General features: G+C 49.3%; 2 protein-coding genes across 11 annotated transcripts in view; one reads left to right on the top strand and one right to left on the bottom strand.

The window, feature by feature from the left end:
• The first annotated feature begins 44 nt into the window (after positions 1-44).
• Positions 45-21,857, top strand: CYB5D2 (cytochrome b5 domain containing 2). 4 transcript variants are annotated; one of them, XM_055257939.2, is made up of 4 exons: positions 45-167; positions 6,853-6,993; positions 12,747-12,933; positions 15,252-21,857. In XM_055257939.2, the coding sequence occupies exons 2-4, from the start codon at positions 6,939-6,941 to the stop codon at positions 15,466-15,468; spliced, it is 459 nt and encodes a 152-aa protein (XP_055113914.1). In that variant the 5' UTR covers positions 45-167; positions 6,853-6,938; the 3' UTR covers positions 15,469-21,857. The 4 variants fall into 4 exon arrangements, with proteins under 4 accessions (XP_055113914.1, XP_055113915.1, XP_055113913.1 ...); XM_055257940.2 differs by having other exon boundaries at positions 130-230; XM_055257938.2 differs by lacking the exon at positions 45-167 and adding an exon at positions 577-922.
• The window catches only part of ANKFY1 (ankyrin repeat and FYVE domain containing 1), a 101,821-nt gene continuing 96,636 nt past the window's right edge, over positions 21,851-27,035 (bottom strand). For 5 of the 7 annotated variants that reach the window (XM_055257884.2, XM_063629638.1, XM_055257883.2 and 2 more), the window contains one exon: positions 21,851-25,853. In XM_055257884.2, the coding sequence (XP_055113859.1) occupies positions 25,721-25,853 (133 nt within the window). In that variant the 3' untranslated portion in view covers positions 21,851-25,720. The remainder of the gene's footprint in view (positions 25,854-27,035) is intronic. The other 2 variants (XR_010118306.1, XR_008653195.2) reach the window with 1 other exon arrangement.

Raw genomic sequence — 27,035 nt, 5'->3', positions numbered from 1 at the left:
CTCTACCAACTCACGACAGCTAGGCGGGGAGCGCCCCCTCAAAGTGTGCAACCTTGATTTCCCAGAGGACGAGTCTGTCTCAACATCTACGTCATTCCGCAGCCTCCGTTGCCGCCATCTTTGTTAGGGCTGACAACCTGCAAGCCAAGAAGTACGAGAAGGGCCAGGTGCGGTGGCTCCCGCCTGTAATCCCAGCACTTTGGGAGACCGAGACGGGTGGATCACCTGAGGTCAGGAGTTCGAGACCAGCCTGACCAACGTGGTGAAACCCTGTCTCTACTAAATACAAACTATTAGCCGGGCGTGGGGGCGTGTGCCTGTAATCCCAGCTACTTGGGAGGCTGAGGCAGGAGAATCGCTTGAATGCGGGAGGCGGAGATTTCAGTGAGCCGAGATTCCGCCACTGCACTCCAGCCTGGGCAACAAGAGCTAAAACTCTGTCTCAGAAAAAAAAAAAAAAAGTACAAGGAAAAAGTCGCAGACGGCGAGCTTTTCGCCAGTGCCAGGAATACAGATAGAACGACAGGAACTAAGAGAGGGAGCGCGCGCAGTAGCGCGAGAGGGAGAGAGCGACAGCGCGCGCGCCGATGACGTCACGCTCGGCGTCTCCGCCATCTTAGCTGTAGATAGAGGCGGCAACTTCGGAAGTGCGGACCCGGTGCGGCTATACAGATGCTGAGGCTCGGAGGCCGTGGGCTTTTGTTGGGCCTGGCTGTAGCCGTAACAGCGGTGATAGCAGCACGGCTTATGGGCTGGTGGGGTCCTCGCGCTGGCTTTCGCCTTTTCATACCGGAGGAGCTGTCTCGCTACCGCGGCGGCCCAGGGGACCCGGGCCTCTACTTGGCGTTGCTCGGCCGCGTCTACGATGTGTCCTCCGGCCGGAGGCACTACGAGCCTGGGTCCCTCTATAGCGGCTTCGCAGGTATCAGCGAGGCTGCTTACCCCTTTTCCTCCGCTGGCGCGAGCCAGTAGCCGCCTACGCGTCGTTCGTTCGTTCATTCATCTATTTCCCCCCCGACCCCACTCCACATCCATCAAACCCGCGCGGCGGGCGGGACGAGCTGCATGCACCATCCTTCTAGGCTCTCTGGCTCTGGCGGGACTGGGGGCCAGCTCTGTCATTCACCACCGCCCTGCGTGACTTATATTGGAGAAACGTGTCTTCTCTCTCGTTACCCATTATCCACCGTCGGAAGCCCAAGGATACGGACTGTGTGCCAGACTTTTGTGGGGGCTCTTAGGGCACAGATAAATGAGATCCCGCCCCGCCCCTACCCTCACAGTTTCCTTACTAATTCCAACCATCTCTTCATTATGCCCGGGTCCGAAATAATCTTTCTTCCCCCTACCCCTTAGCGTAGTGTTTTAAAGGTTCATCCATGGTTTATGAGCATGCATCAATACTTTATTCCTTTATGGCCTGTCATATAGTACATTTGGTCTGAGTCATTCCTGCTTCTAGTACAGATGCACCTGTTTGCCTTCCTTAGAAGGTTAGGGCACAGGAAAGGGGTCCAGTCACCTTTACAGTCCTTGATACGTAGAACAAAGTTGTGCCTATGTTAGGCTTCAAGGAACGTTTGTCAAATTAAGTTTATGCTGGTGTCCCTGTGTCACAGCTGAGGGGGTTAAAGGATGTGATTTGCCTAAAACCCTCACACCTGAATACTGACAGAACATGGACTCGGACCACCAGCCTAGTGCTTTTTTTTTTTTAAGGTGGAGTCTCGCTCTGTCGCCCAGGCTGGAGTGCAGTGGCCCTGATCTCGGCTCACTGCAAGCTCCGCCTCCGGGGTTCACGCCATTCTCCTGCCTCAGCCTCCCAAGTAGCTGGGACTACAGGCGCCCGCCACCACGCCCGGCTAATTTTTTGAATTTTTAGTAGAGACGGGGTTTCACCGTGTTAGCCAGGATGGTCTCGATCACCTGACCTTGTGATCCGCCTGCCTCGGCCTCACAGAGTACTGGGATTACAAGCGTGAGCCACCGCGCCCGGCCAGCCTAGTGCTTTTTTACAGATGTTGCCTTGCCAGCCAGCGGGGCTGACCTCCAAAATTTAAAAAGAAACAGCAAGTGCAGGGCAAGCCTAAGATCGGCTACTAGGCTGATATTAAATAAGCATTTTCCACTTGTCATTATCTTAGGGGAATTGGGAAGCTGCCTCTAGTACTTAAAATACAAGCCACTTCCCCCTGTCTAGGGAGTACTAAAGAAATACAAAGGTTGACAGAAAAGGAATGAAGTCCAGTTGGTCTCGCAAAGCCCCTGAGATAGTCCAGCAAGGGAAGGGACTTACTCAGGGCTACACAGTGAGTTAGAAGCAGAGCTGGGACTGGAATCAAGGTGTTTTGTCGCTGCTAGTTGAAGGCAGTTTTCGCTGCGCTGCCCTGCCGCGTGCTATGGGAGCTGTCGTTGGATGTTTGTACAAGTATGGGCATAAAACCTTCGATTTCTGGAGTGCTTTTTATTTTTCAATGTGCTCTGCTGTTTTCCACTGAGTTCCTGTGTTCCTGGTATTCATTCACCATCCTTACCACTACCTACCTTGCGTCAGGGGCTGTGGAATCCAAGATGTCTGCAACATGCTCCCCACCGTCCACACAGTCTAGTTGGGAAGCAGTTATGTCCACTTATTCGTTTATTCAGTATTTTATTTTTCATTGAGATGTAATTCACGTGATGTAAAGTCCTTTTAAAGTATACAATTCAGTGGGGTTTTTTGTTGTTTAGAGACAGGGTCTGCCTCTGTCACCCAGGCTGGCGTGCAGTAGCATGATCTCGGCTCACTGCAACCTCCGCCTCCCAAGCTCAAGCAATCCTTCCACTTCAGCCTCCCAAGTAGCTGGGACCATAGGTGTGGACCATCATGCCCAGCTAATTTTTGTATTTTTTGTAGAGATGGGTTTTTGCCATGTTGGCCAGGCCGGTCTTGAACTCCTGAGCTCAAGTGATCCACCCGCCTCAGCCGCCCAAAGTGTTGGGATTACAGGTATGAGCCACCGCGCCCAGCCTTTTTATTTATTTTTATTTTTCGAGATAAACTGGTTCTTTAGCCCAGGCTGGAGTGCGGTGGCGCAATCTTGGCTCACTGCAACCTCTGCCTCCCGGGTTCAATATTCTTGTGCCCCAGTCTCCCGAGGAGCTGGGTTTACAGGCGTGTGCCACCATGTCTGGCTGATTTTTTTTATTTTTAATAGAGATGGGGTTTTGCCATGTTGGCCAGGCTGGACAGGAAATCCTGGCCTCAGGTGATCCACCTGCCTCGGTCTCCCACAGTGCTGGGATTATAGGTATGAGCCAAATTTCAGTGGTTTTTTTGGTTTGTTTTTGTTTTTGTTTTTTTGAGATGGAGTCTTGCTCTGTCGCCCAGGCTAGAGTGCAGTGACGTGATCTTGGCTCACTGCAAGCTCCGCCTCCTGGGTTCACGCCATTCTCCCGCCTCAGCCTCCCGAGTAGCTGGGACTACAGGCGTCCGCCACCACACCTGGCTAATTTTTTGTATTTTTAGTAGAGACGGGGTTTCACTGTGTTAGCCAGGATGGTCTCGATCTCCTGATCTGGTGATCTGCCAGCCTCAGCCTCCCAAAGTGCTGGGATTACAGGCCTGAGCCACCACGCCTGGCCCAGTGCTTTTTTTTTTTTTTTAATATAGCCAGAAATTTGTAAAAATGTCACCACTAATTCTAGAACATTCTTATCACCCCAGAAAGAAACTTTATCTATTAGCAGTCACTCCTCATTCCTTCCTTTGCCAACCACCATCTACTTTCTTTTCCTGTCGATTGGCCTATTGTGGGCATTTCATGGAGTCATACATGTGGCCTTTTGTGTCTGGCTTCTTTGACCTAGCATCATGTTTTAAGGGTTCATCCATGGTGTATCAGCATGTAACAGTGCATTATTCCTTTATGGCTGAAGAATATTCTATAGATATTATAATTCTAATAATATGGATATACCACATTTTATCTATCAGTTGATGGATTTTTGGTTTTTTTCTACTTTTTTTGCCTGTTGTAAATAATGCTACTATGAACATTCATGTACAAATGTTTGTGTGAGCTGGGCACAGTGGTGCGTGCCCGTAGTCTCAGCTACTTGGGAGGTGGAGGCAGGAGAATTGCTTGAACCGAGGAGGCAGAGGTTGCAGTGAGCCAAGATCGCACCACTGCACTCCAGCCTGCGCGATAGAGCGAGACTCTATCTCAAAAAAAAAAAAAAATCTATGTATTTAATTCATTTGATATTTACTGGGAATTTACTAAAGATCAGGCACTGTACCAGACACTGGGGAATCCACAGTAAATGAGTTTGGTGTGTTTTCTTACCTGATAAAACTTACTAGTAGAAAAGACAGACATTAAATAGATGTTAAATAGATATTACACAATTAATGTATTATTTTTGGTGAAAAGTGTTAAAAGGAAAAGTACTGGTGTTACCAGAGGTTGTAACCGATTCGAAGGGGAGGAGAGAGGAAGGGAGCAAAGTGAACAATAAAGAATGGCCAGGCATGGTGGCTTACGCCTGTAATCCCAGCACTTTGGGAGGCCAAGGTGGGCGGATCACCTGAGTTCGGGAGTTCGAAACCAGCCTGACCAACATGGAGAAACCCCATCTCTACTAAAAATACAAAATTAGCCGGGCATGGTGGCACATGCCTGTAATCCCAGCTACTCAGGAGAGTGAGGCAGGAGAATCGCTTAAACCCAGGAGGTAGAGGTTGCGGTGAGCCGAGATTGTGCCATTGCACTCCAGCCTGGGCAACAAGAGCGAAACTCTGTCTCAAAAACAAACAAACAAAAATGTGGCAAGGCAGCATTGGTGGCAGCTGGTGCAAGACAATGAATGACGTGTTAAGGAATTTGGACATTCTCGTAGAACAGAGGGAAGCCTCTGAGGATTCTTTGGCAGGAGAATGACGTAATCAGTTTGTGTTTAAAATATCAGTTGAGTGTGGTATGAAGAGCAGGTGGTGGGGCAAGAATGAATGCGGGGAGGTCTCCCTTGGGGTTTACTGTAGGAATTCAGGTGAGAAAGGATGGCAGCCTGGGCTTGCTTATATGTGGGTGGAGACAGGCAGACTGACACAAGAACACTACTTAGGCAGAAAATAACAGGACTTGGAGACTGGATGTGAGGGAATGAAGGAAGTGTTAGGAACTGCAGGCCGGGCATGGTGGCTCACGCCTCTAATGCCAGCACTTTGGGAGGGCAAGGCGGGAACGTTACCTTAGGTCAGGAGTTCGAGACCAGCCTGGCCAACGTGGCAAAACCCCGTCTCTGCTAAAAATACAAAAATTAGCTGGACGTGGTGGCGGGCACCTGTAGTCCCAGCTACTTGGGAGGCTGAGGCAGGAGAATGGCTTGAACCTGGGAGGCGGAGGTTGCATTGAGCTGAGATTGCGCCATTGCACTCCAGCCTGGGCGACAGAGTGAGACTCAGTCTCAAAAAAAAAAGGTAACTGCTTTCCCCAGGCTGGATGTGGTGGCTCACACCTGTAATCCCAGCACTTTGGGAGGCCAAGCTGGGTGGATCACCTGAGGTCAGGAGTTCCACACCAGCCTGGTCAACATGGTGAAACCCCATCTCTACTAAAACTACAAAAATTAGCCAGGCATGTTGGTGTGCGCCTGTAGTCCCCCCAGCTACTCGGGAGGCTGAGGTAGGCGAATTGCTTGAACCCATGAGGCAGAGGATGCAGTGAGCCAAGATTGTGCCTTTGCATTCCAGCCTGGGCGACAAGAGCAAAATTCCGTCTCACACGCACAAAAAAAAAGAACTGCATTCCTGGATTGAGCAACTGGTTGGCATTTACTGAGACAGGCAGTACTGGAGTAGATACAGGCTTCCTGGCTGCGAGGGTGCTGATAATCATTATTTCAATGTGGACTTTTTTTTTCTTTTAAAGAGAGATGGGGTCTCACACTGTCACCCAGGCTGGAGTAAAGTGGCATGGTCATAGCTCAAACCCCTGGGCTCAAGCAGTCCTCCTTATTCGGCTTCTTGAGGAGCTGGGATTATGATCATAAGCCACCACACCCAGCCAGTGTGAACATTTTGATCTTGTGATGTCTGTAAGATATCTAAGTGGTGTTGGATACACAGGTGTGAGTGAGCCTTGGGAGACAGCTGAGCTAAAGATACAGATGTGGCTATCTTTGCCTGTAGGTGGGCTTTGAAACCACAGGTGTGGATAAGATTGTCAAGTGTGAGGGTGTGGACGGTAATTGACCCCTAAGGCTAGTAGACAGTGAGGAGCTGGAGCAGTAGGAGGCAAATCAGGCCAAGGGAAGTGGTCAGCTATGTTAAGTGTTGCCGAAGGTAAATGAAAGAATATGACCAATGCCAAAGAGATGTGTGTCCAAGGTCTAGGAGCATCTTTCACAGAGGAGGTGGTGGGGACCCCATTTCCCTGGGGATAAGGAATAGGGCTTGTCAAGAGACGTTTCTCAGAAAGCAGATTCTTGCTGGGCGCGGTGGCTCACACCTGTAATCCCAGCACTTTGGGAGGCCAAGGTGGGTGGATCACCTGAGGTCAGGACAAGCCTGGCCACCATGGTGAAACCCCATCTTTACTAAAAAAATACAAAAATTAGCCGGGCATGGTGGCGGGCGCCTGTAATCCCAGCTACTCTGGAGGCTGAGGCAGGAGAATCGCTTGAAACTGGAAGGCAGAGGTTGCAGTGAGCTGAAATCATGCCACTGCACTCTGGCCTGGGCAACAGAGGGAGACTCCGTCTCAAAAAAAAAAAAAAAAAAAAAAAAAGAAAAAGAAAGAAAATAGATTCTTGAGTGGGGATAGTATCAGTCATTTACAACTGGATCTGATGGAAACTTCTCTCTTTCAGGCCGAGATGCATCCAGAGCATTTGTGACTGGGGACTATTCTGAAGCAGGCCTTGTGGATGATATATCTGATTTGTCAGCTGCTGAGATGCTGACACTTCAAAATTGGCTTTCATTCTATGAGAAGAATTATGTATGCGTTGGTAAGTAGTCCACAGGTCATACATATCATTTGATTGTCTGCAGTGTTTTTAGGGGACTGAGATTTTTTAGGGATTGGGTTCAAGGTTAAAATCTGAAAAACAGCCATGGATTTGTTTTACTTTAAATTCTGGTTGTTAGAATAGGGATGAGCCGCCCAGAAGGAGATGGATGGGCACCTGCTTCCCCCACTGTTAGTCTTGGGAGAGGATTACTAAGCTGCTTGCTTTGGCCTCAGTTTCACCGCAGCCAGTGGTTGCTTGCACCATCCTTGACAACCAGCTCCAGAAGGGCAGCTTCCCTGTCTCACTGTGCTCTATGCATCTGGCTTCAGCACACAGCCAGAAAGGCTTGAAGCCTGAATTTATGTTTCGACAAATTCCCTTTTATTTGGTCCTCTTGGAGGAGACAAACTTCGTGAGTAAGCTGTCTCCCAGGTGGTAGTTATGCTAATCAAACCACTGTGTAGGGTACTGCACTTGCTACTTACTGATGCTACATAAGGGACTTGCTTCTCAAATGAGACGACACCAAACTGTGTCCTAAAGCAGTGTTAAAGACACTAGGCCCGGCAGTGGCTCACGACTGTAATCCCAGCACTTTGGGAGGCCGAGGCGGGTGGATCACTTGAGGTCAGGAGTTCAAGACCAGCCTGGCCAACATGGTGAAACCCTGTCTCTACTAAAAAGTACAAAAATTACTTGGGTGTGGTGGCACGCACCTGTAGTCCTAGCTACTCAGGAGGCTGAGGCAGGAGAATCGCTTTAGTCCAGGAGGTGGAGGTTGCAGTGAGCTGAGATCGTGCCACTGCACTCCAGCCTCAACGAAAGACACTAAACACTAGATTGCTTCACAAGTACTGACAACTGGGATGGTTGTAGCCCTTTCTCCTATCTATCTGTAGCCCCCACCTCTCACTGGAGTCCTACTTGGACATGACTGACTTCCTGAGGAACACCATTGTCACTTCCCCATCGAAACAGGTCTAACTTGGAAGAATTCTTTCCTTAATGCCTCTGAATTTCTGCTTCTGTCATCACTATTTGAGTTACCTTTTCTGAGAACCTTGGCATTTTTATTAACACCTCAGCTCCCTCCACATCCAATCAGTCAAGGCTTTTTCATAATATCTAAAGTTTGTGTCCATCCACTGTGGGCCTCTGCAGCACGCCTTTCTTCATTTTCTCTCATCTGCCCAAGATCAGTCTTGAGACCACAACCCTGTCTACCATTGAAGGTACTGACCTCTACTCACCTGCGCTTCAGAGGGCTGGGTTCTTCCCTTTCCCAATGAAGTTGCCAAACCAAGGTTGAAACATTACTGGGTTAATAAAGAAAAGAAAACCTGGCCGGGCGCGGTGGCTCACGCCTGTAATCCCAGCACTTTGGGAGGCCGAGGTGGGTGGTTCACGAGGTCAGGAGATCGAGACCATCCTGGCTAACACAGTGAAACCCCGTCTCTACTAAAAATACAAAAAATTAGCCGGGCATGGTGGCGGGCGCCTGTGGTCCCAGCTACTCGGGAGGCTGAGGCAGGAGAATGGCGTGAACCTGGGAGGCAGAGCTTGCAGTGAGCCAAGATCATGCCACTGCACTCCAGCCTGAGCGACAGAGCAAGACTCCGTCTCAAAAAAAAAAAAAAAAAAAAAACCCAACAGAAAAGAATAAGAGCCAGGAGTGGTGGCTCACACCTGTAATCCAAACACTTTGGGAGGCCGAGGTGGGCAGATCACCTGAGGTCAGGAGTTCAAGACCAGCCTGGTCAACATGGTGAAACCCCGTCTCTACTAAAATACAAAAATTAGCTGGGCATGATAGCGGGTGCCTGTAATCCCAGCTACTCAGGAGGCTGAGACGGGAGAATTGCTTAAACCTTGAAGACGGAGGTTGCAGTAAGCCAAGATTGCACCACTGCACTCCAGCCTGGGTGGCTGAGTGAGACTCCGTCTCAAAAAAAAAAAGAAAAGAAAAGAATAAGAATGGAGTCCAGACCGGTGGCTCATGCCTATAATCCCAGCACTTTGGGAGGCCAAGGTGGTCGGATCAGTTGAGGTCAGGAGTTCAAGACCAGCCTGACCAACATGGCAAAACCATGTCTCTACTATAAATACAAAAAATTAGCTGGGTGTGGTGGGACACACCTGTAATCCCAGCTACTCGGGAAGCTGAAGCATGAGAATCACTTGAACCCAGAAGGCAGAGGTTGCAATAAGCCGAGATCACGTCACTGCATTCCAGCCTGGGTGACGGAGTGAGACCCTGTCTCAAAAAAAAAAAAAAAAAAACAACAGAGTCCTGTAAATGGGCAAAGAATGCCAGGCCAAATACTTCATACTAAGATTTGAGAGCACACTAGAAGTGTTCCGGATGCGTTTGGTGTGACAAGTGAACTGGTCTTGTTTGAATGATGTATAATGTGTTGAGGATGGGGTGGGGCATGTGGTGAGAAGTGCCTCAGAAGGATCTGAGTTGATGTCAGGATCTTATTGAATACCTACTACTCATAAGTTACAAGTTCCATCCTCAGGGGGACCAGAGATGAATTGAGTCCAGTTCCTGCCCCTTTAGCTCATTCTGTAGGATAGGGGCCATGTTAGGCTCTTTCAGGTTACCAGAAACCCTCAGGATACATCAGTGGATGAAGGTTTATTGTAAGGGTACATACTGAAGTGAGGACAGCCAGGAAGCCATCTTGGCAGCCAACATGGCCAGGCCTCAAGGGAAAACAAGATGCCCTTGGTTATGCTGTGGATACAGGATTGGCTTGGAGATGCAGCCACTGGTGATCACCATTCTCATGACACAGATTCTAGAACTCCTCTGTTGCCTCTGCTACTACTGTCCTCTCTTTGGGTCTCATGTCAGAAACTCACTGAAGACAGGCTTGTCACCATATAACACAGACACCCCAACCCCCGTAGTGGGAAGTTCTGTGCCAGGCCAACTCATAGACTGCAGGCCTGTGACTCGGGCCCTGATTCCTTTCTTTATTCATCTAATAAGTATTTAAAATGAATGCTCTATGCTAAGCTGTTTTATTTATTTATATATTTTTTGAGACGGAGTCTTGCTTTGTCACCCAGGCTGGAGTGCAGTGGCACAATCGCGGCTCACTGCAACCTCCAACTCCTGGGTTCAAGCAATTCTCCTGCCTCAGCTTCCCGGGTAGCTGGGATTACAGGCATGCACCACCATGCCTGGCAAATTTTTGTATTTTTAGTAGAGACAGGGTTTTACCATGTTGGCCAGGCTGGTCTCGAACTCCTGACCTCAAGTGATCTGCCCGGCTCAGCCTCCCAAAGTACTGGGATTACAGGTGTGAGCCACTGCGCCCGGCGCTAAGCTGTTCTGAGTACTGGGCCTCACTAGTAGAGAGAGCCATCATAGACAAGTAAACAGATTGAACAACTCCAGATAGGACTATGCATCAAACTGTGATGTGATACATGTTTGGGAGTTCTGGCTCCTTTAGAGCAGATGCTCAGGAGTGGCTTCTTGGAGAAAATGACTGTTAAGCTGAGACTGGGCAGGTGAGTGGGAGGCAGTCACACCGAGACCTGAGGAGAGTGTCCCAGGTCAGGGAAGAGCAGTGTGAAGGTGGGGAGTGGGGAAGCATGGCCAAGACGTGGAAAGGAAGCCAGTGTGCTGGAGCCCCCAGTGAACGAGGGGGGACATAGCTTGTAAGAGGCTGAAGAAGCAAATCAGTTAAATGGTTACAGGGCCTTAGAGGTCTTGATAAGAAATTTGCATTTTTGTCTGCTTTAAGAAGCCATTGAAGGGTTTTAATCAGGCGTCGGAGTGCCATGGTATGATTCATGTTTTTAAAAGATCCCCTAGTTGTTTTATGGACAGAGAACTCTAGGAGGGCATGAGCTGACCAGAGAGCAGTTAGGAGGCCACTGTCACAGTCCGTGGTTTGGAGGAGGGTGATGGCAGTGGGAATGGAAAGGAGTGAACAGAATCAGGATCTGTTCAGAGGTAGGACTGACAAGGTTTTCTGATGGACCCGATCAGACAGCAAGGAAGGGAGTATGATGTGGATGTAGAGGAGGAGGAGTCAGGTTCCTAATCCAGGTCACAGGCTAGAGGCAACATGGATTTGGGAAAGTCAGGGAGGGCGTTGGACTTGAGAGACGAGCTGAATCTCAGATGCGCTGAATATATGCGCCACTAGAATCGAAGGTAAAGCTAGTTTTTAGGGGTTGCTCCCTCCTCGGTCGCACCTCCCTCAAGTGCTTCCTTTCTGCTTCTCTTGCCTTGTGGCAGGTGCTGCCTCTGAAGGCCATTTGCACCTCAGGACTGGGCTACGTTAGGACCCCTGGACTGAGAGAACTGACCTGTTTTTCCTTCTGGCCTGTAGGCTGGTGGACCACTTGCTGGCTGCTGCCATAGCTTAGACTTTTACAAATTCTGACAGGCATTTTAAAGCCGGGCCCAGTGTGACTCATATCTGTACCCCCATCTACTCAACAAGCTGAGGTGGGAGGATTGCTTGAGCCCAGAAGTTCAAGGCTATAATGAGCTGTGATCATGCCTGTGAATAGCCACTGACCTCCAGCCTGGGCAATAGAGCGAGACTCATCTATAAGGCAACATTCTGATAGGCATTTTAAAGGAAAACCAGTTTTTACTCACTTACGTCCCCTGAGGGACTGAGCCAGAAGAGAGCAATGGAGGGGAGAGCATGGGCTTGGAGCCAGATTAATTCACTAGCTTTGTAGACCACCCCAAGTTATTTAACCTCCCAGTCTCTCTCCTACAAATAAGGGAACAATTATTTCTCTCATAGGTTTGTTGGGAGGAGTAAAAAAATACTGGTGGCCAGGAGCAGTGGTTCATGCCTGTAATCCCAGCACTTTGGGAGGCCAAGGCGGGTGGATCACCTGAGGTCGGGAGTTCGAGACCAGCCTGGCCAACATGGAGAAACCCCATCTCTACTAAAAAATACAAAAAATTAGCTGGGTGTGGTGGCGGGCACCTGTAATCCCAGCTACTCGGGAGGCTGAAGCAGGAGAATCACTTGAACCTGGGAGGCGGAGGTTGTGGTGAGCCAAGATCATGCCATTGCACTCCAGCCTGGGCAACACGAGTGAAACTCCGTCTAAAAAAAAAAAAAAGATATATATATGTAATGCTAGTATAGTGCCAGACATTTTGAGTTCAACAAATGACCCGTATAAAGCAAAATAATTTGATATTGGGGAAAATGGAGCTGCAAAAATGTTAGCCTGCCTGGGCATGGTGGCTCATGCCTGTAATCCCAGCACTTTGAGAGGCTGAGGTGGAGGATTACTTGAGCCCAGGAGTTCAAGACTAGCCTGGTCAACAGAGTGAGACCCCATCTCTATTATAATAAACATTTAAAAAATGTTAGCCAATAAGCCATTCATTCATCAGACATTAATTGAATACCCAGCGTGTGCTCCAGGCACATGGAAGCATCAAGAAATGAATCACACATGGTTCTGCCCTCAGGGAAGCATTGTCTGGAAGTGAGAAAGGTTTGATAGTTTCTGTACTAAAGGACTCTACAGCTAGAACAGGGATGCAGTCATGTGGGGTCTTGTAGGATGTTACAAGGTTGGTATGCAAGGCACCAGGAGTGCCTGCAATAGAAGTTCTTATTAAACATGCACCAGCAGTACTGAAGTGAGAAACCCTGGGACCTTGTGCCTTCCCACACCTGCCTCAGCAGCTAAGTATCCATTCACTCTCACCCTCACTCTCACTCACATCTGCCTTCCTGTCATCACAGGAAGGGTGATAGGACGGTTCTACGGAGAGGATGGGCTGCCTACCCTGGCACTGACCCAGGTAGAAGCTGTGATCACCAGAGGCTTGGAGGCCAACAAACTAGAACTGCAAGAGAAGCAGACATTCCCGCCGTGCAACGCGGAGTGGAGCTCAGCCAGGGGCAGCCGGCTCTGGTGCTCCCAGAAGAGGTAAGCAGGCTCCCCTTCTCCTTTCTGCCTGTCCCAAATCCAACTCCTAGGCCATCCTGCCTGCGGCATTCAGTGAATTCAGGAATTGATTGTTAACCCTGGGGAGCTTTTTTAAAATACTGATAATAGTTCTCAACTTTGGCTGCATATTAGATCTTCTGGGGAATTGCCAAAATTACGGATGGTCAGACCTCACTCCACTCAACTGAATGGGTTGAGACTTGGACTTGAGGCCTGGGCATCTTTTTATTTTTTCCAAATTCTCCAAAGATCCTGCTGACACAACCTCGGCCCGGGAATGAGAAGGCACAAGCAGGATTTCTTGCTTGCTTTGCCCTGTTCAGCCACCCACGGGCTTTGGTTTCCTGTTTGACAGCACAAATCATGCCTATCTATAGGAGAGGGACGAGGAGGTGGGGAGGATACATGCACTGATGGCTTCAACTGTTGTCTTAAAAACAGGTGAGATGGGCATGGTGGCTTGTGGGCCACACCTGTGGTCCTGGCTACTTGGGAGACTGAGGCAGGCAGGTCGCTTGAGCTCAGGAGTTGGAGTCCAGCCTGGGCAACATAACAAAAAAACAGTAACAAAAAAAACCACTGCAAATTCGGAGTTCTCAGCCTTAAATGAGGGGAGCAAGGGAAAAGGTAGCAGGAAGGAAAGCTCCTTCTTTCCTGGCCGCTAGCTTTTTTTTTTTTTTTTTTTTTTTTGAGACGGAGTCTTTCTCTGTCCCCCAGGCTAGAGTGCACTGGCGCGATCTCGGCTCACTGCGAGCTCCGCCTCCCGGGTTCACGCCATTCTGCTGCCTCAGCCTCCCGAGTAGCTGGGACTACAGGCGCCCGCCACCACGCCCGGCTAATTTTTTGTATTTTTAGTAGAGATGGGGTTTCACCATGTTAGCCAGGATGGTCTCGATCTCCTGACCTTGTGATCCACCCGCCTTGGCCTCCCAAAGTGCTGGGATTACAGGCTTGAGCTGCCGCGCCCGGCCCCTGGCTGCTAGCTTTGAAGAGACAGCTTCTCCAGTGTCATCTCAAGAAAGTGGGGACTGTGAGAACCTGGCCTGCTCACTTTATGGAGAGAAGCTAAGATAGGCGTGGGCCTTCCTGTGACAGGCCTGAATGCAGGTAGCCTCAGAGAGCACTGGTCTCTGAGACTCCAGGAGGAAGAGACTCCAGGAGGCCTGCGTGCGTTCAGATGCTTGACTTTGCTTCCTTGGGACCTGCCTCCTTTTCCCTCCCCACAGCCTTCCCCTCTGTCTCCTGAACCTCTTCTTGCTTTCATGACTGAGTAGTTCAGGCTCTGCCTTCCCCGCAAAACCCTTCCAGGGCCACCCTAGTGAACTGAGGGGCCCTATCCCTGTGCCTCAGCTCAGTTTGTTGTTTTCTGTTCACCTGTGTGTCTCCCATTAGACTGAGAGGAACAACTGCCGAAGGCAGGGACAAGGTGTGGGGTACAGATCACCAGTGATGGGATGGAGGCTGGGTGGAAGAGGGAGGCATTTGGGTGACAGCCTTATTCTTGGTAAGCTAGAAGTAGGATGTTTTCTCACTGGGTGGCAGTTTCTCTGACAACAGGCACCGGAAACTGTCTGAGCTATCAGTTCCAAGAACCTCAGTTTCTTTTTTGCAAAGCCTGTGAGTCCATCAGAGACTGAACCCAGTAGCCTGAGATGGGCAAGGTCCCTCTGCCCAAGATAGGAGGTTGCTCAGGTTGTTGGGCCAGAGCTGAATCCTCCATGTCTGAAGCCTTAGTGCCATCAAGGACTGGACCTGTGGGGCACAGGACAGCTTGCAGTGACACTCTATGCCAAGGGCTTCCCAGAGAAGGTCGACCCAGGTGGCCAAGGGCCAGTGGCCAATTGCCCACCCCCACCCAAGTGCCCCAGAGAAGAAGGTGAAGATCCTGGCCTGTGCTGGGTTGTAGTGGGGAAGGAAGAGGACAGTCGCACCCAGACACTGCTTCTGAGAAGCTCACAGGCCAGCAGGGGAAGCCCTTTCACAGCTGTTACCACCAGTGCAGGAACGTGGTGCTGCCGCCTAAGAAGGGGCAGGGCAGGGGCTGGGGAACACAGTGAAAGGAACCATGGACTGTGCCCTCAGCCTGGGGAAGGTGGTGTTGGCCCTGCAGGGGAAGCTGGAGGATGCTAGGAGAGAGCATGAAGGCTCAGGGGCTGAGCGCTGTAGCCTGCTGCCTTGGGAAACACTCTGGGAGGCTTCTACTTTTCAGAAGGCCTGGCTCACTGCTTCCTGCTCTCCCCTTCCCAGAGACTCATGAGTTCTCACATTTAAGAAGTCCTCTTTCCATCTGTCCTTAGTGGAGGTGTGAGCAGAGACTGGATTGGCGTCCCCAGGAAGCTTTATAAGCCAGGTGCTAAGGAGCCCCGCTGCGTGTGCGTGAGAACCACCGGCCCCCCTAGTGACCAGATGCCGGACAACCCTCCACACAGAAATCGTGGGGACCTGGACCACCCAAACTTGGCGGAGTACACAGGCTGCCCACCGCTAGCCATCACATGCTCCTTCCCACTCTAAGTCATAGCCTTTTCTGTTGATAACACACAGAGAGCTCTGCCAAGCACCTGAGTAGGCCCTTGACACTTGTGTGCCCTGGGATGCCCCCTGGCGCGAATCAGGAGGGTCTGGAAGGACTCTGGCTATATTCTGCAAATGTGACTCATGTCCCTTACCGTGGCTCGGCGTTGTGGTGCCTGAGGGACAGCCGGCCACCTGCCCAGTACTGGTCAGCTTTTCACCACTATTCCCTTTGACCTACTGGCCATCTTCCTCACAGCCCTCAGATATCAACAGGCACAAATAAGACCAACTCAATTTCCACTTGAATTTACAACCAAAAGCCTGCCGAGTTGATTACAGCTGGGCCAACACAGTAAGAGGCAATAACAAATTAGCGTGGGTTGATTCTGGAATTGGAAAAGCTTTTCCTCGTATGGATACACCAAATCCAGATGTCTCTGAACAAAGCAACAATTTAAAGCAACTACATTTTCTCTCCTTCAAGCACTTAAAATCAGGTGTGGTGTGTTTTCAAAGGCAGAAGTCTGCATTTTGAGCAAAAAAGGTGGTTTCCCAGCTTTAACAAGGTAACTGGTTAGCATGACATTAAAGTTTGGGCAAGGCTGCAAACTGAAGGTGGCTGGGCTTGCTGCTTGTCCAGTGGTTTGTATGTCCAGGGTCATCTGGCAAATGTCATACCTGTTACCTCTTGCCTACTTGTTAAGGTAGATGGGGGCAAGGAGTGTTCCTACTTCAGACAGAGAAGTGGGACCAGCACTACCACAGACAGCACCACGGCCTCTGTGCATCACCTCATCAGAGCCTCCACCCAGCTCCCTTTCCTGCTCAGTCTCACCCTCAACATCCACTAGCTTCCTCCCTCTCTGTCACTGTCTCCTTTTTCTCCATCATTCATTTCACTAAATCGCTTTCCAGATTCACAGACTAGAAAATGGAGGCTGCCTCCCCTTCACTGGCAGACCCATATCACTGCCCTGTCCCCTCACTGGCAGACCCGGGCTCATTGCCCCTATGGCCACAGCTGTTCCTTACACTTGGGATCTGGCTCATGGCTCCTTTTGCCTGCCCCCGCCATCTTCCTCACCTGCCCCTCTTGTACCTTTAACCTCTCCCCGCCTCCTGGATCTTCCCCCAGGTATGCATCAAACAGCTCACTTCTCTCACATCATAAACACTCCCTCAACTCCAGTTTTGGCTTATACTCACTAGCTTTGCTTTTCAGCCCCATTTGCTCTAAAAATCAGGAGAAATTCTGCATTGGCACATCCCGTGGTCACATCCATTTCTTACCTAAGCTTTGTCACACTGGACACTGTGGACCGTGGGGTCCTCCATGAAACCCTCGCTGGGCTTTGTCCTGCTTCCCTTTTTGCCTCTGCCCATTCCTTCCTAATTGCCTTGAGAACCCCATTTTGCCTCCACAAACCCCTTCCCATTGGTTCCTCTTACTCCAAATCCGGCAGTTACTTAGACTGTCAAACCTGCACCTCTACTCCAGGCAGCTTTCCCGAGCATTTCCTCTTCCTTCCCATGCTGCTTCTAGTTCTCCAAGTGAATGGCACCACCAGCGACACGCAGAGTCAGAATCCGAGCAGCAGTCCACACTCCATCCTCCCTTCCCTCCTCCTAACCCGCCTGCAGGTCCTGGGAGCTCTGCCTCCCTAATTCTTTCCTTTCCCTTCCCTCTTATCTGTCCCTAGTACTCTTCCTCTGGCCTAGGCTGTCATCTCTCACTTGGATTACTGAAGGATCCTGACTGTACTCCCTCCCTCCAGTCCCTCAATCCCTCCTCCACACTGCTGGGAGCTGTCTTTCTTTTTTCCTTTTCTTTTTTTTTTTGAGATGGAGTCTTGCTCTTTTGCCCAGGCTGGAGTGCAGTGGCGCGATCTCAGCTCACTGCAACCTCAGTGGCACGATCTCGGCTCACTGCAACCTCCACTTCCTGGGTTCAAGCAATTCTTCTGCCTCAGCCTCCCAAGTAGCTGGGATTACAGGCACGTGCCACTATACCCAGCTAATTTTTGTATTCTTAGTAGAGATGGGGTTTCACTGTGTTGGTCAGGCTGGTCTCTAAATCCTGACCTTGTGATCCGCCCACTTTGTCCTCCCAAAGTGCCAGGATTGCATGCGTGAGCCACCGTGCCTGGCCAAGCTGTCTTTCTTAAAGATGATCAAGGATCCCCCATTTAAGCCTCCTCAGGGGCTCCCCTTATCTATAAGGACTGAGTGCCAGCTCCTCTGCTGTGTGCCACACGAGGCCCTTCTGTGGCCTCTCTCCTCTTAGGCCTGTACCTTTCCCATCTCCTCCCATGTGCACCTCCTGTCCAGCCTCCCTCTCACTGCATTACGTCTGCAGTGCGTTCACACAAGCTGTTTCTTTTTCCTGGAATGACACGTCTTCCTCCGTTGAATTAATCCACCCCGTATTGCTTCAATATTCAGCTCAATCAGGCCCCTCTTGGGAGCCTTCATTAACTGTTGGGCCAGCAGTGAGCTATAGAGGCACTTTCCCTGTTCCCATGGCACTGTGCTCATACCACAGTGGGCTCTTACCATGAACTTCCTTTCAGCCTCTTGCACTGGACCTCAGACACTCTGAGGACAGAGCCTCAGTGTAATTCAGCTCCATACCCCTATATCCACATGACTCAGCACCATACCCCTATATCCACATGACTCAGTGCCATACCCCTATAATCCACATGACTCAGTGCCATACCCCTATAATCCACATGACTCAGTGCCATACCCCTATAATCCACATGACTCAGCGTTGTACCCCTATAGCTACATGACTCAGAGCCCTACCCCCATATCCACATGACTCAGCGCCGTACCCCTATATCCACGACTCGGTGCCATACTCCTATATTCACATGACTCAGCTCCGTACCCTTATAATCCACTTTACTCAGCTCCATACCCCTATATCCACGTGACTCAGCACCGTGCCCCTATAATCCACTTTACTCAGCGCTGTATCCCATATCACCGTGCCTAGCATGTGGGAAGTTCGTGCAGAGTTGTTTCTTTTTTATTTTTTGAGACAGGGTCTTACTCTGTTGCCCAGGCTGGGGTGCAGTGGCGTGATCATAGCTCACTGCAGCCTTGACCTCCCAGGCTCAAAAAGATTCTCCCACTTCAGCCTCCCGAGTAGCTGGGACTATGGGCACGTACCAGCATGCCCGGCTAGTTTTTTATTTTTGCAGAAATGGGGTTTCACCTTGTTGCCCAGCCTGGTCTCAAACTCCTGGGCTCAAGCAATCTGCCCACCTCGGCCTCCCAAAGTGCTGGGATTACAGGCATGAGCCACCGCACTTTTTGGAGATAAGGCAACAAAGGCACATAGAACTTAAGTCACTGAGCATGGAGCTAAGCCTAGAACTCAAAGCTCTGGATGCCTGATTCGGTGCCGTTTTCACTCCTCCAAATTTCTGTATGTCTCTGCCCTCCCTGGGGCAGGACCAGGAGCAGACAGAAGGGAGAAGAGCTGAAATTAGGATTTTCTTCTGAGTTCTAGGCAGTCCCTGAGCTCAGTGCTGAGACTTCTCTATTAACCAGAAACAGCCCCCAACTCCAGGCTAACTGGAAACTAGTTACTGCCCCTGATTTAGTCCTCCTTAGTCATTCAGCAAATAACTTACCAAGCATCTACTATGTGCCAGGCATCACGTTAGGGTTGGTGGGTGGAGGAAGCAAGGCTTCTGACCTCAGGGGGCTTATAGTATGGTGGAATAAACCCAGTAGAGCAGCCAGAGGCTGTCCTTGCCGTAGGAATGCAGGGAGTGTGAGGGCCAGGTCCTGAGATGTTCTGATCCTTCAAAAAACAAACAAAAAGGAGCATTAGTCATTCCAGCCAGCTGCGGGCTCTGGCCGTGCCTAGAGGGTACCTCATCTCTGGCTGATGCAAGACCCCTGCGCGCAGGCCCCAGGACAGACTTGGCTGGCTTCAGGAGCCTGCTCAGTTCCTGGCTCAGTTGAGAATTCATTTCCTTTTTGATACTTACCTTATGGTACTTACCTTCCTACCTAATCTGGTAACACATCTCTCATGTCAGGGCAAAGGATTCAGCAAAGAATTAGATTCAGCAAGAATAGGTTGTCATTTTAATGGCCTGAAGGGCTGAGCCATGAGAAGCTGGTAATTACTGGAGAAACACCTGGCCTTTCCCTCTCCAGTCCAGGTGGCCCTGAGCAAAACCGTGGGGGAGGAAGGGCAAAGCCCTGATGGAAGCCACAGAGAAGCTCAGCTTAGGCTGACCATGCAGTTAGACTTGCTGGCAGAAGGGAAGGAGAAAACATACATATTGGGCAACTATGCTGGGCCAGGCCTTGTTCTCATTTAATCTCTATGTCTGCCTTGAGAAGTTCCCATTTTATGGCCCAGAAAAGGGGCATAAATATCTCCCCCTCTTCTAATAGTTACATCTACCGTCGGATGACAGAGCTGGGCTTTGTGATGCGAGTCTGATCTCTGCCACACCAGTGAGCACAGGGTCAAGGCAAAGCCTTTGCAGCTGCACTCCACTCCAACATTGTGAAGGAGGCCGGGTGCTTATAATCCCAGCACTTTGGGAGCCCAAGGTGGGCGGATCTCTTGAAGCCAGGAGTTCGATGGAGACCAGCCTGGCCAACATGGTGAAACCCCATCTCTACTAAAATACAAAAATTAGCTGGGAGTGGTGGTGCGCACCTGCAGTCCTAGCTACTGGGGAAGTGGAGGCTGCAGTGAGCCGAGATCACACCACTGCCCTCCAGCCTGGGCGACAGAGTGAGACTCTGTCCCAAAACAAACAAAACCGAAAAATAGTCATCTTGAAGGAAGTTTCAACATTTGCCTTTTCATTCTGAGATTACAGTTTTCTATAAACATCTAAGAGTGAAGAGTCTGAGGTTTTTTGGTCACAGCTGAGCCACTGCGTGACCCCCGCCCCGCCCCACACTCACCTTGCTCTAGGCAAAGCTGTGCTCTGAAAGCTGGCCCCAGTGGGCAGGTTAGGACTGTGCCTGCTCAGAAGTCTGTGGGTGCCCCTCAGAGAAGAGCAACGACCCCAGGCTGGACCCTACCCTTGAGAGTACTTGCTACTGCCAGAGCCCCCGGATTTCTTCTGGTGGCAGCAGATACTGCCAGAAGAGCCTGCGGTGCACACACCAGAATCTGGGTACTTGGATGAGAAGGACACATTACTGATCACCTTCCTCCAGGCAACCCTGTAAGTTAAGGACTACAGTCCGCCCCCATTATGTAGATAGGGAAACAGAGACAAAGAAGTTAGGAAACTCGCCCAGAACTCTCAGCTAATGAATGAAAAAGCAGAACTAAAACCCAGTGCTCTCCCTGGCTGGGCAAACGTGCAGAAGTTGATAAACCCAGTGCTTTCTGTGGCTGGGCAAACGTGTGGAAGTTGATGTGCCTGGTTACTCTTTGTGCTTCGCTTATCATAACCAGTGACAGTGTGGTTAGCACTGTTCGCCTCAAGGGTAGCTGTGAGGATTACTTGGGATTGTCATGTGGAAACACTTAACAGTGCATATTAACTATGAGAAAAGCCACTGGAGAATGAGCTTGATGAGCTCTATCACCACAGCTAGTCTGACCTAGGGGTAGGCAAAATGGAAGACAGGAAAAAGGGAATACATTAGCTCAGGAAAGCGTTGAGGGCCACGTGAGCTGCTTGATTGGTAACGATTTGTACAGGGGCTTTATGGATCACTAGATTTTAATTTGCAAGCCCTGAAACCGTCCTTAGTATTCTCTGAAGCCCACAGTGCCAGTCGCCCTTCACGCCTTGGCCAGCAGAAAGCTCATTCGTGAGTGGATCCTCTTGAGAACTTCAGAGGGGTCAGGTGACGGTGACGGTGACTGAGACTGCCTCACTGATCCCGCTCAGTGCCATGAGCTGAAATCTGGGCTAAGAGCACAGTAAGTTCAGGCAGCTACTATGTTTAAAATAACTTTTTGGGAGCTAAGCCATGAGGACGTAAAGGCATAAGAATGATACAATGGACTTTGGGGACTCAGGGGAAAGGGTTGGGGTGAGGGATAAAAGGGTCCAGTGTACACTGCTTGGGTGATGGGTGCCCCAAAATCCCGGAAATCACCACTAAAGAACTTTATGTAACCAAACACCACCTGAACCCCAAAAACCTACTGAAACTTTTTAAAATTAATTAAAAATAAATAATACATAAAATAGCTACTTTTACCGCTGTCAACAGCATGTTCCTGAAAAATGTTGGAATTCAAACTTTCCTGGAGGGCAGCTGGTCAAGAAATTTATTCACATGTCAGGAGTTTTCTAAAATTTGCTTTTAATGCTTATTGGTATTTCTGTATTAGAAGTAACTACAAATGTCTTATTAAAGTTTCCACTTTAAATGCACAATTTTACTTCATTTTATTATAAGGAATTGTTACAGAAAATGCAAATACCGGTATTTGAAAAAATACATTCCATTACACAGACTCCAAAGAAACAATGCTGATAAGCGCCATGGTCCTCTATGATACCCTCACCCCACACTGAGTACCGCCCCGAAGGGGCTGGAAGCCAGGTGATCCACCCAAATGTGTGCCTGCAGTTCCTGCCCAGCTACTGCCCCTCCTCTGGGATCACACAGGGATGTCGTAACAGCCAACTCCACACATCTGCCAAAAAAGGGCAAGTCATCAAGGCGAGCAGTGTCGACTCCAGACTCCCTAGCTGCAGAAAACCAATGTGGTCAGTTGTAACAGGTTAATATATTATTTATGCCACACAAAAAAGGAATTGTACAGGCAATGATCTTCCAAAGAAAGTCTTTAAGGCATCTGTAACTTCTGGGAATTTTAGGGTTTTTATCTTGCCAGTCAGCTCTTCACTAAATTACTTCCACAGAGTGAGAAGGTGGCTCCCGAGTTCCTTTGGCGAGTTGGTGCCGCCTGCTTCCTCTGCCACCAGGCTGGGGTGGGGAGCTTTGGTGCTTCAGGTAGTTCTTCTGGGACTTGTCCCAAGGGAAGCAAGTGTCTGTCATGGAAGTATTACCCTTACTTGTTCCTGCTACTGTCACCTGGGAAGTTAGCTTGCCTTTCAGGGCCAAGCATTACATAGTTCAAAAGTGTTCTTTTTCTCCAGATAAAAGAAACCTAGATGGAGGTCAAGGCTCTCCCCTTTCCCAAGATGTTCCCTCCACTCCGTGCCCATGGACAAGATTAGTGCAGAAACGGTTCAATATGGCAGGTGTGGGACATGAGCGGGGAGGAGTGGAGAAAACACACACACTGAGATCCACACAGGGACCCATTCAGGGACAAGAGTGAGGACACAGAACGGGGTGGTGAGAAATGACTTGGGGCTCTGAGGTAGAGGACTAAAGGTCATGTAGACCCCACTCCTTGGAGAGAACGTGGCAGGTGAACTGAGCAATCGAATCCAGCCTCAACTAAATTGGTAATTGGGGTTGACTGTGCACAGGCCCAAAACTCCAAATGGAACACATGTTCTAACACATCGTTCAGTGAGACACCACGAAAAAGATGACTGAAAGTTCGAAAGTCCTAAGTGTAGGCACTTAAGTTTATGGGAAATTTAGGTGTTAGAGGATCACAGCAAATTAGTTTAAGCCATTCGATTTATATATAGCACATGGTCCGTACCTTTGTTTTAAAAACGACAACAAAAGACTGTTAAGAATACACTGGATAATAAATCTGGCGATGAGCAAAGGGCAGTTAAGAGCAAATTCAGCATAACAATGTTGACTGGTGCAGCAAATTATGTTTCAGTAAAGTTTATTTTTCCTGCTCTACTCATTCAGAAGTGGCAACTTTCTGAATGAATTTAAGTTTTTGCTACCAGTACTTAAGCTACTGATGAAAACTTACAACAGCTAGAAAGGTTTGTACTCAAGTGCTGACAGCAGGGAGAGCACGGGAAGGGCTGGAGGCATGCCTAGTCCCAGCCAGGGCAGTGCATGTTGGAGTCCACTGGGACAGCTCCCACTCAAGGAGCCTGCTTAGTGCAGCCCAGCGAGCGTCCGCGTGGTCGGGGCTGCCTAAGTCTGTGCAAAGAGGCTTTTCCTATATCGACATGGATGCACCCTGAAGCCAATGATAACAGGACTCAATGTTCTGCCAGTCCAGAGCTGGTCAGTACCATTGCTATCCCTGGACTCAGGCTTAGAAACAAGCTGAATCAACATATTTTAAACATGATCTTAAGATTCTAAGTGCAATGATAGGCAAGATTGTTATTGAAATTGGTATGGTAGGGCATGGGCAGAACAGTCGGCCCCACCCTTGACTCATCTCCCACATTCCTTTTAAAGAACAGGTATCCATGTACCAACCCCTTCAATTCATATCCGAACCATGATTTTCCTACTTTCTAACTTAGGTAACCAAGCTACCTAAGCCCTGCCTGCTTCCTTATGGCCCTTTTCAGGTAATAGAAAATGGAAATTGACCACATGCCTCACATGGCCAAATGTTTGCCAAGACTAGCAGAGTTTTTCTTTTAAACATTCTGTATGAAATATGTCAGACTGGGGGACAGGGGAACTCTTCTAATTCATTTTTTTTCTTTTAAACATTGTGCACAAGCTTATAGTAACATAGAAAGCATATATATCTTATAAATCACAGAAATTTTTTTAAAGTAGTACTCCAGTTTATCAGCTCATTTTACACACATATTTAGGCAACAGAATGTATAAATCTACTGCAACACAGAGGACACACTATCCAGAAAAGAATGAACAAAAAACAGGCTGTTGCAAAAATATTTAGTCCCTTTACACATATATTCAAACTTCATTAATGCAAAAAAAATGTAGTGGTTATTAAATGTCTGAAAGAATCAGTATGTATGATTGAGATTGTTAACCTCTGAGTATAACACATATTGTTCATCTCAGAGGTGTTTTGTTTTAAAGCAGTGGTAGATGCTTCTCTTTAAATGTGCATTTTTTAGAAACTGGCCAAACCTTCAAAAGAAAAGTTTAACACCTCATGGTTAATATATGTACTAACAGCGACGAACGCCCAACAAGTTCTGGCAGCCTCATCCAGCACACAAGCCAGAGACTTCCAAACTAAGGTGGCGCACACGTGGCCAGGGCCCTTGGCTGGTGGCCCTTCATGGGGCAGGGCAAGCTACACAGAACTGGGACCAACAGCACTCACAGCATCACTAGGGAGGATTTCGGCAAGAAGCGTTTGTGTCAAGGACATAGGACCTGCCGGCCTGAGGCTGGAGATGCCCTTGGGGCTGAAGCCTTGGTGACTCCCCCTCTCATCACTTGGCCTGTATGAACCTCTTGCTCTAAAAGATGCTCTGTAGAGTTTTTCCTTGGAGATTCGTGTGAGCTGAGGTCCAGTCAAAGCTGATCATTAGAATCACTGATGCAGGGATGTGTGAGAGTATTTTTGAATATGGATTTTTAAATTGGAATCACCAATAATGCAGCTCTATAAAAAGTGCAGCACAATAAAAGTGCATTTCCTCCAGCACTCTCCAGCGGCAGAGTGACTGAGGACTCCACAGACAGGACGCAGCAAGACGAGAGAATGAGACGGCTGCTACGAGGTGTCAAGCGGCCCAGCTGCACTCCTGACACCTCAGTAGCATGAACACTGTAAAGCTTTCAGTTGTTAAGGCCACGATTTTTCAGCTCTCATCTTTGAACCCTGTTAAGAAAGATTTCACCTTTTTAAAAGGGGTAGCTCACTAAAAATACAGCTTAGCTTAAAAAGAAAAGAAGACTTCAGGGCAAGAGGATCCTATTATCTTTATGAAAACACTGTGCAGAAAAGTCCACAGCCACTTACCCTAGAGTAAAACCAGCTCATTAAGTAGCCAGCTTCCTACGCTGAGAGGCTGCCTCATCAGTCAGCCCAGGCGGGAAGACTTCATGAATGCTCTGGGATGGACACCAAGCTACTGGAAGGGAAAATGGTTTTCCAAGTGTCCTTGTATGTTGCTAGCAGAATGGGGACGGGTCTAATTCCTAATCACATTTACCACTTAGCCAAATGGCCTGGTCCGATTAGTGAGACATCTAGTGAAATCGATCACAGTCTGACACACACACTGACAATCATATGGAATAATTTGAAATGGGATCTATCACACCATGGTCCTTAATCGTTCCAGTCTATTGCCGCAGGAAGACACCCGCCAGCTCCTGCTCTGGGTGGGGTCAGGCTGGTGAGCAGAGCAGCTGCTGGGGAGGTGACCAAGGACATGGCCTGGACCCTCCGGGGGGCTCACTAAGAGACCCCACCCAGAGTCAGTACATCAAAACAAATGTTGCAAACTCGTACAGGCTTGTTCAGATCAAACTTTATAATAGGAATCTCCTTGGTCGAGCATTTATGGCAGAGAAGACGTCCGCAGTGGCGACTGTGGAAGCAAAGAAAGGAAGTATGAGAGGAGCGCCAACGGCAGACTCTGCTTCCTGGCATGTGAGGACAACCGCAGCAGGACCTGGCAGACAAGGCGCCCGCAATGCTACTCTGGCAACTCTGCCAACTGCCAGCCAGGTTACCACAATTCATGTAGAATTTTTAGTCTACGAAAACCAAACTCTACTCAATCATTATGTTAATACTGAAGAAGGCTTTTTTTTTTTTTTTTTTTTTGGAAGATCAAGAGCAGCTCAGGCCAGGCATGGTGGCTCACACCTGTAATCCCAGAACTTTGGGAGGCTGAGGCGGGCGCATCACTTGAGGGCAGGAGTTTCAAGATCAGCCTGGCCAACATGGTGAAACCCTGTCTCTACTAAAAATACAAAAATTAGCCAGGCGTGGTGGCGCATGCCTGAATCCCAGCTACTCAGGGGGCTGAGGAATGAGAATCGCTTGAACCCGGGAAGTGGAGATTGCAGTAAGCCGAGCTCGTGTCACTGTACTCAGCCTGGGTAACAGAGCAAGACTCTGTCTCAAAAACAAACAAAAAGAGAGCAGCTCAGCACTATCTTTTTTTTTTTTTTCCTTTTTTCTTTTTTGAGATGAAGTCTCACTCTGTCACCCACACTGGAGTGCAGTGGCGTGATCTCAGCTCACTGCAACCTCTTGCCTCAGCCTCCCAAGTAGCTGGGATTACAGGTGCCCGCTGTGACCCCCAGCTAATTTTTGTATTTTTAGTAGAGACAGGGTTTCGCCATGTTGGCCAGACTGGTCTCGAACTCCTGACCTCAAGCGATCCGCCTGCCTCTGCCTCCCAAAGTGCTGGGATTACAGGCATGAGCCACCGCACCCGGCCTATCTATCTCATTTGAATGGGAACAGCCCCTTAGTTCTTGGCAAAGTGGCCCATACTGAGGCACACCACGAGGGCAGTAGCTCATCTCAGCTTTGCTGCAGGCAGGAAGTCAGGGAGGATGGCACAGCCCTGGCAGGCTGCCTGGGAACTGTGCACCTTCAGCTTCCAGCAGGAAAGCCACCTGTCTGCAGGCTCCCTGCCTCCCTACATCTCTCCTTCTCAGTAAGATCCTTGGGTGTGCTCATCTCATCCCTCCATTTGGTCAAGTTTTGCCCATGAATGTGCAGGACCCAGGCAAGTTCATGGCCTATCCTGGAGAAG

The sequence above is a fragment of the Symphalangus syndactylus genome, chromosome 20 (assembly GCF_028878055.3).
Source record: "Symphalangus syndactylus isolate Jambi chromosome 20, NHGRI_mSymSyn1-v2.1_pri, whole genome shotgun sequence".
In the NCBI taxonomy this organism is placed as follows: Eukaryota; Metazoa; Chordata; class Mammalia; order Primates; family Hylobatidae; genus Symphalangus; species Symphalangus syndactylus.
This window is presented reverse-complemented; position numbering and strand designations above follow the sequence as displayed.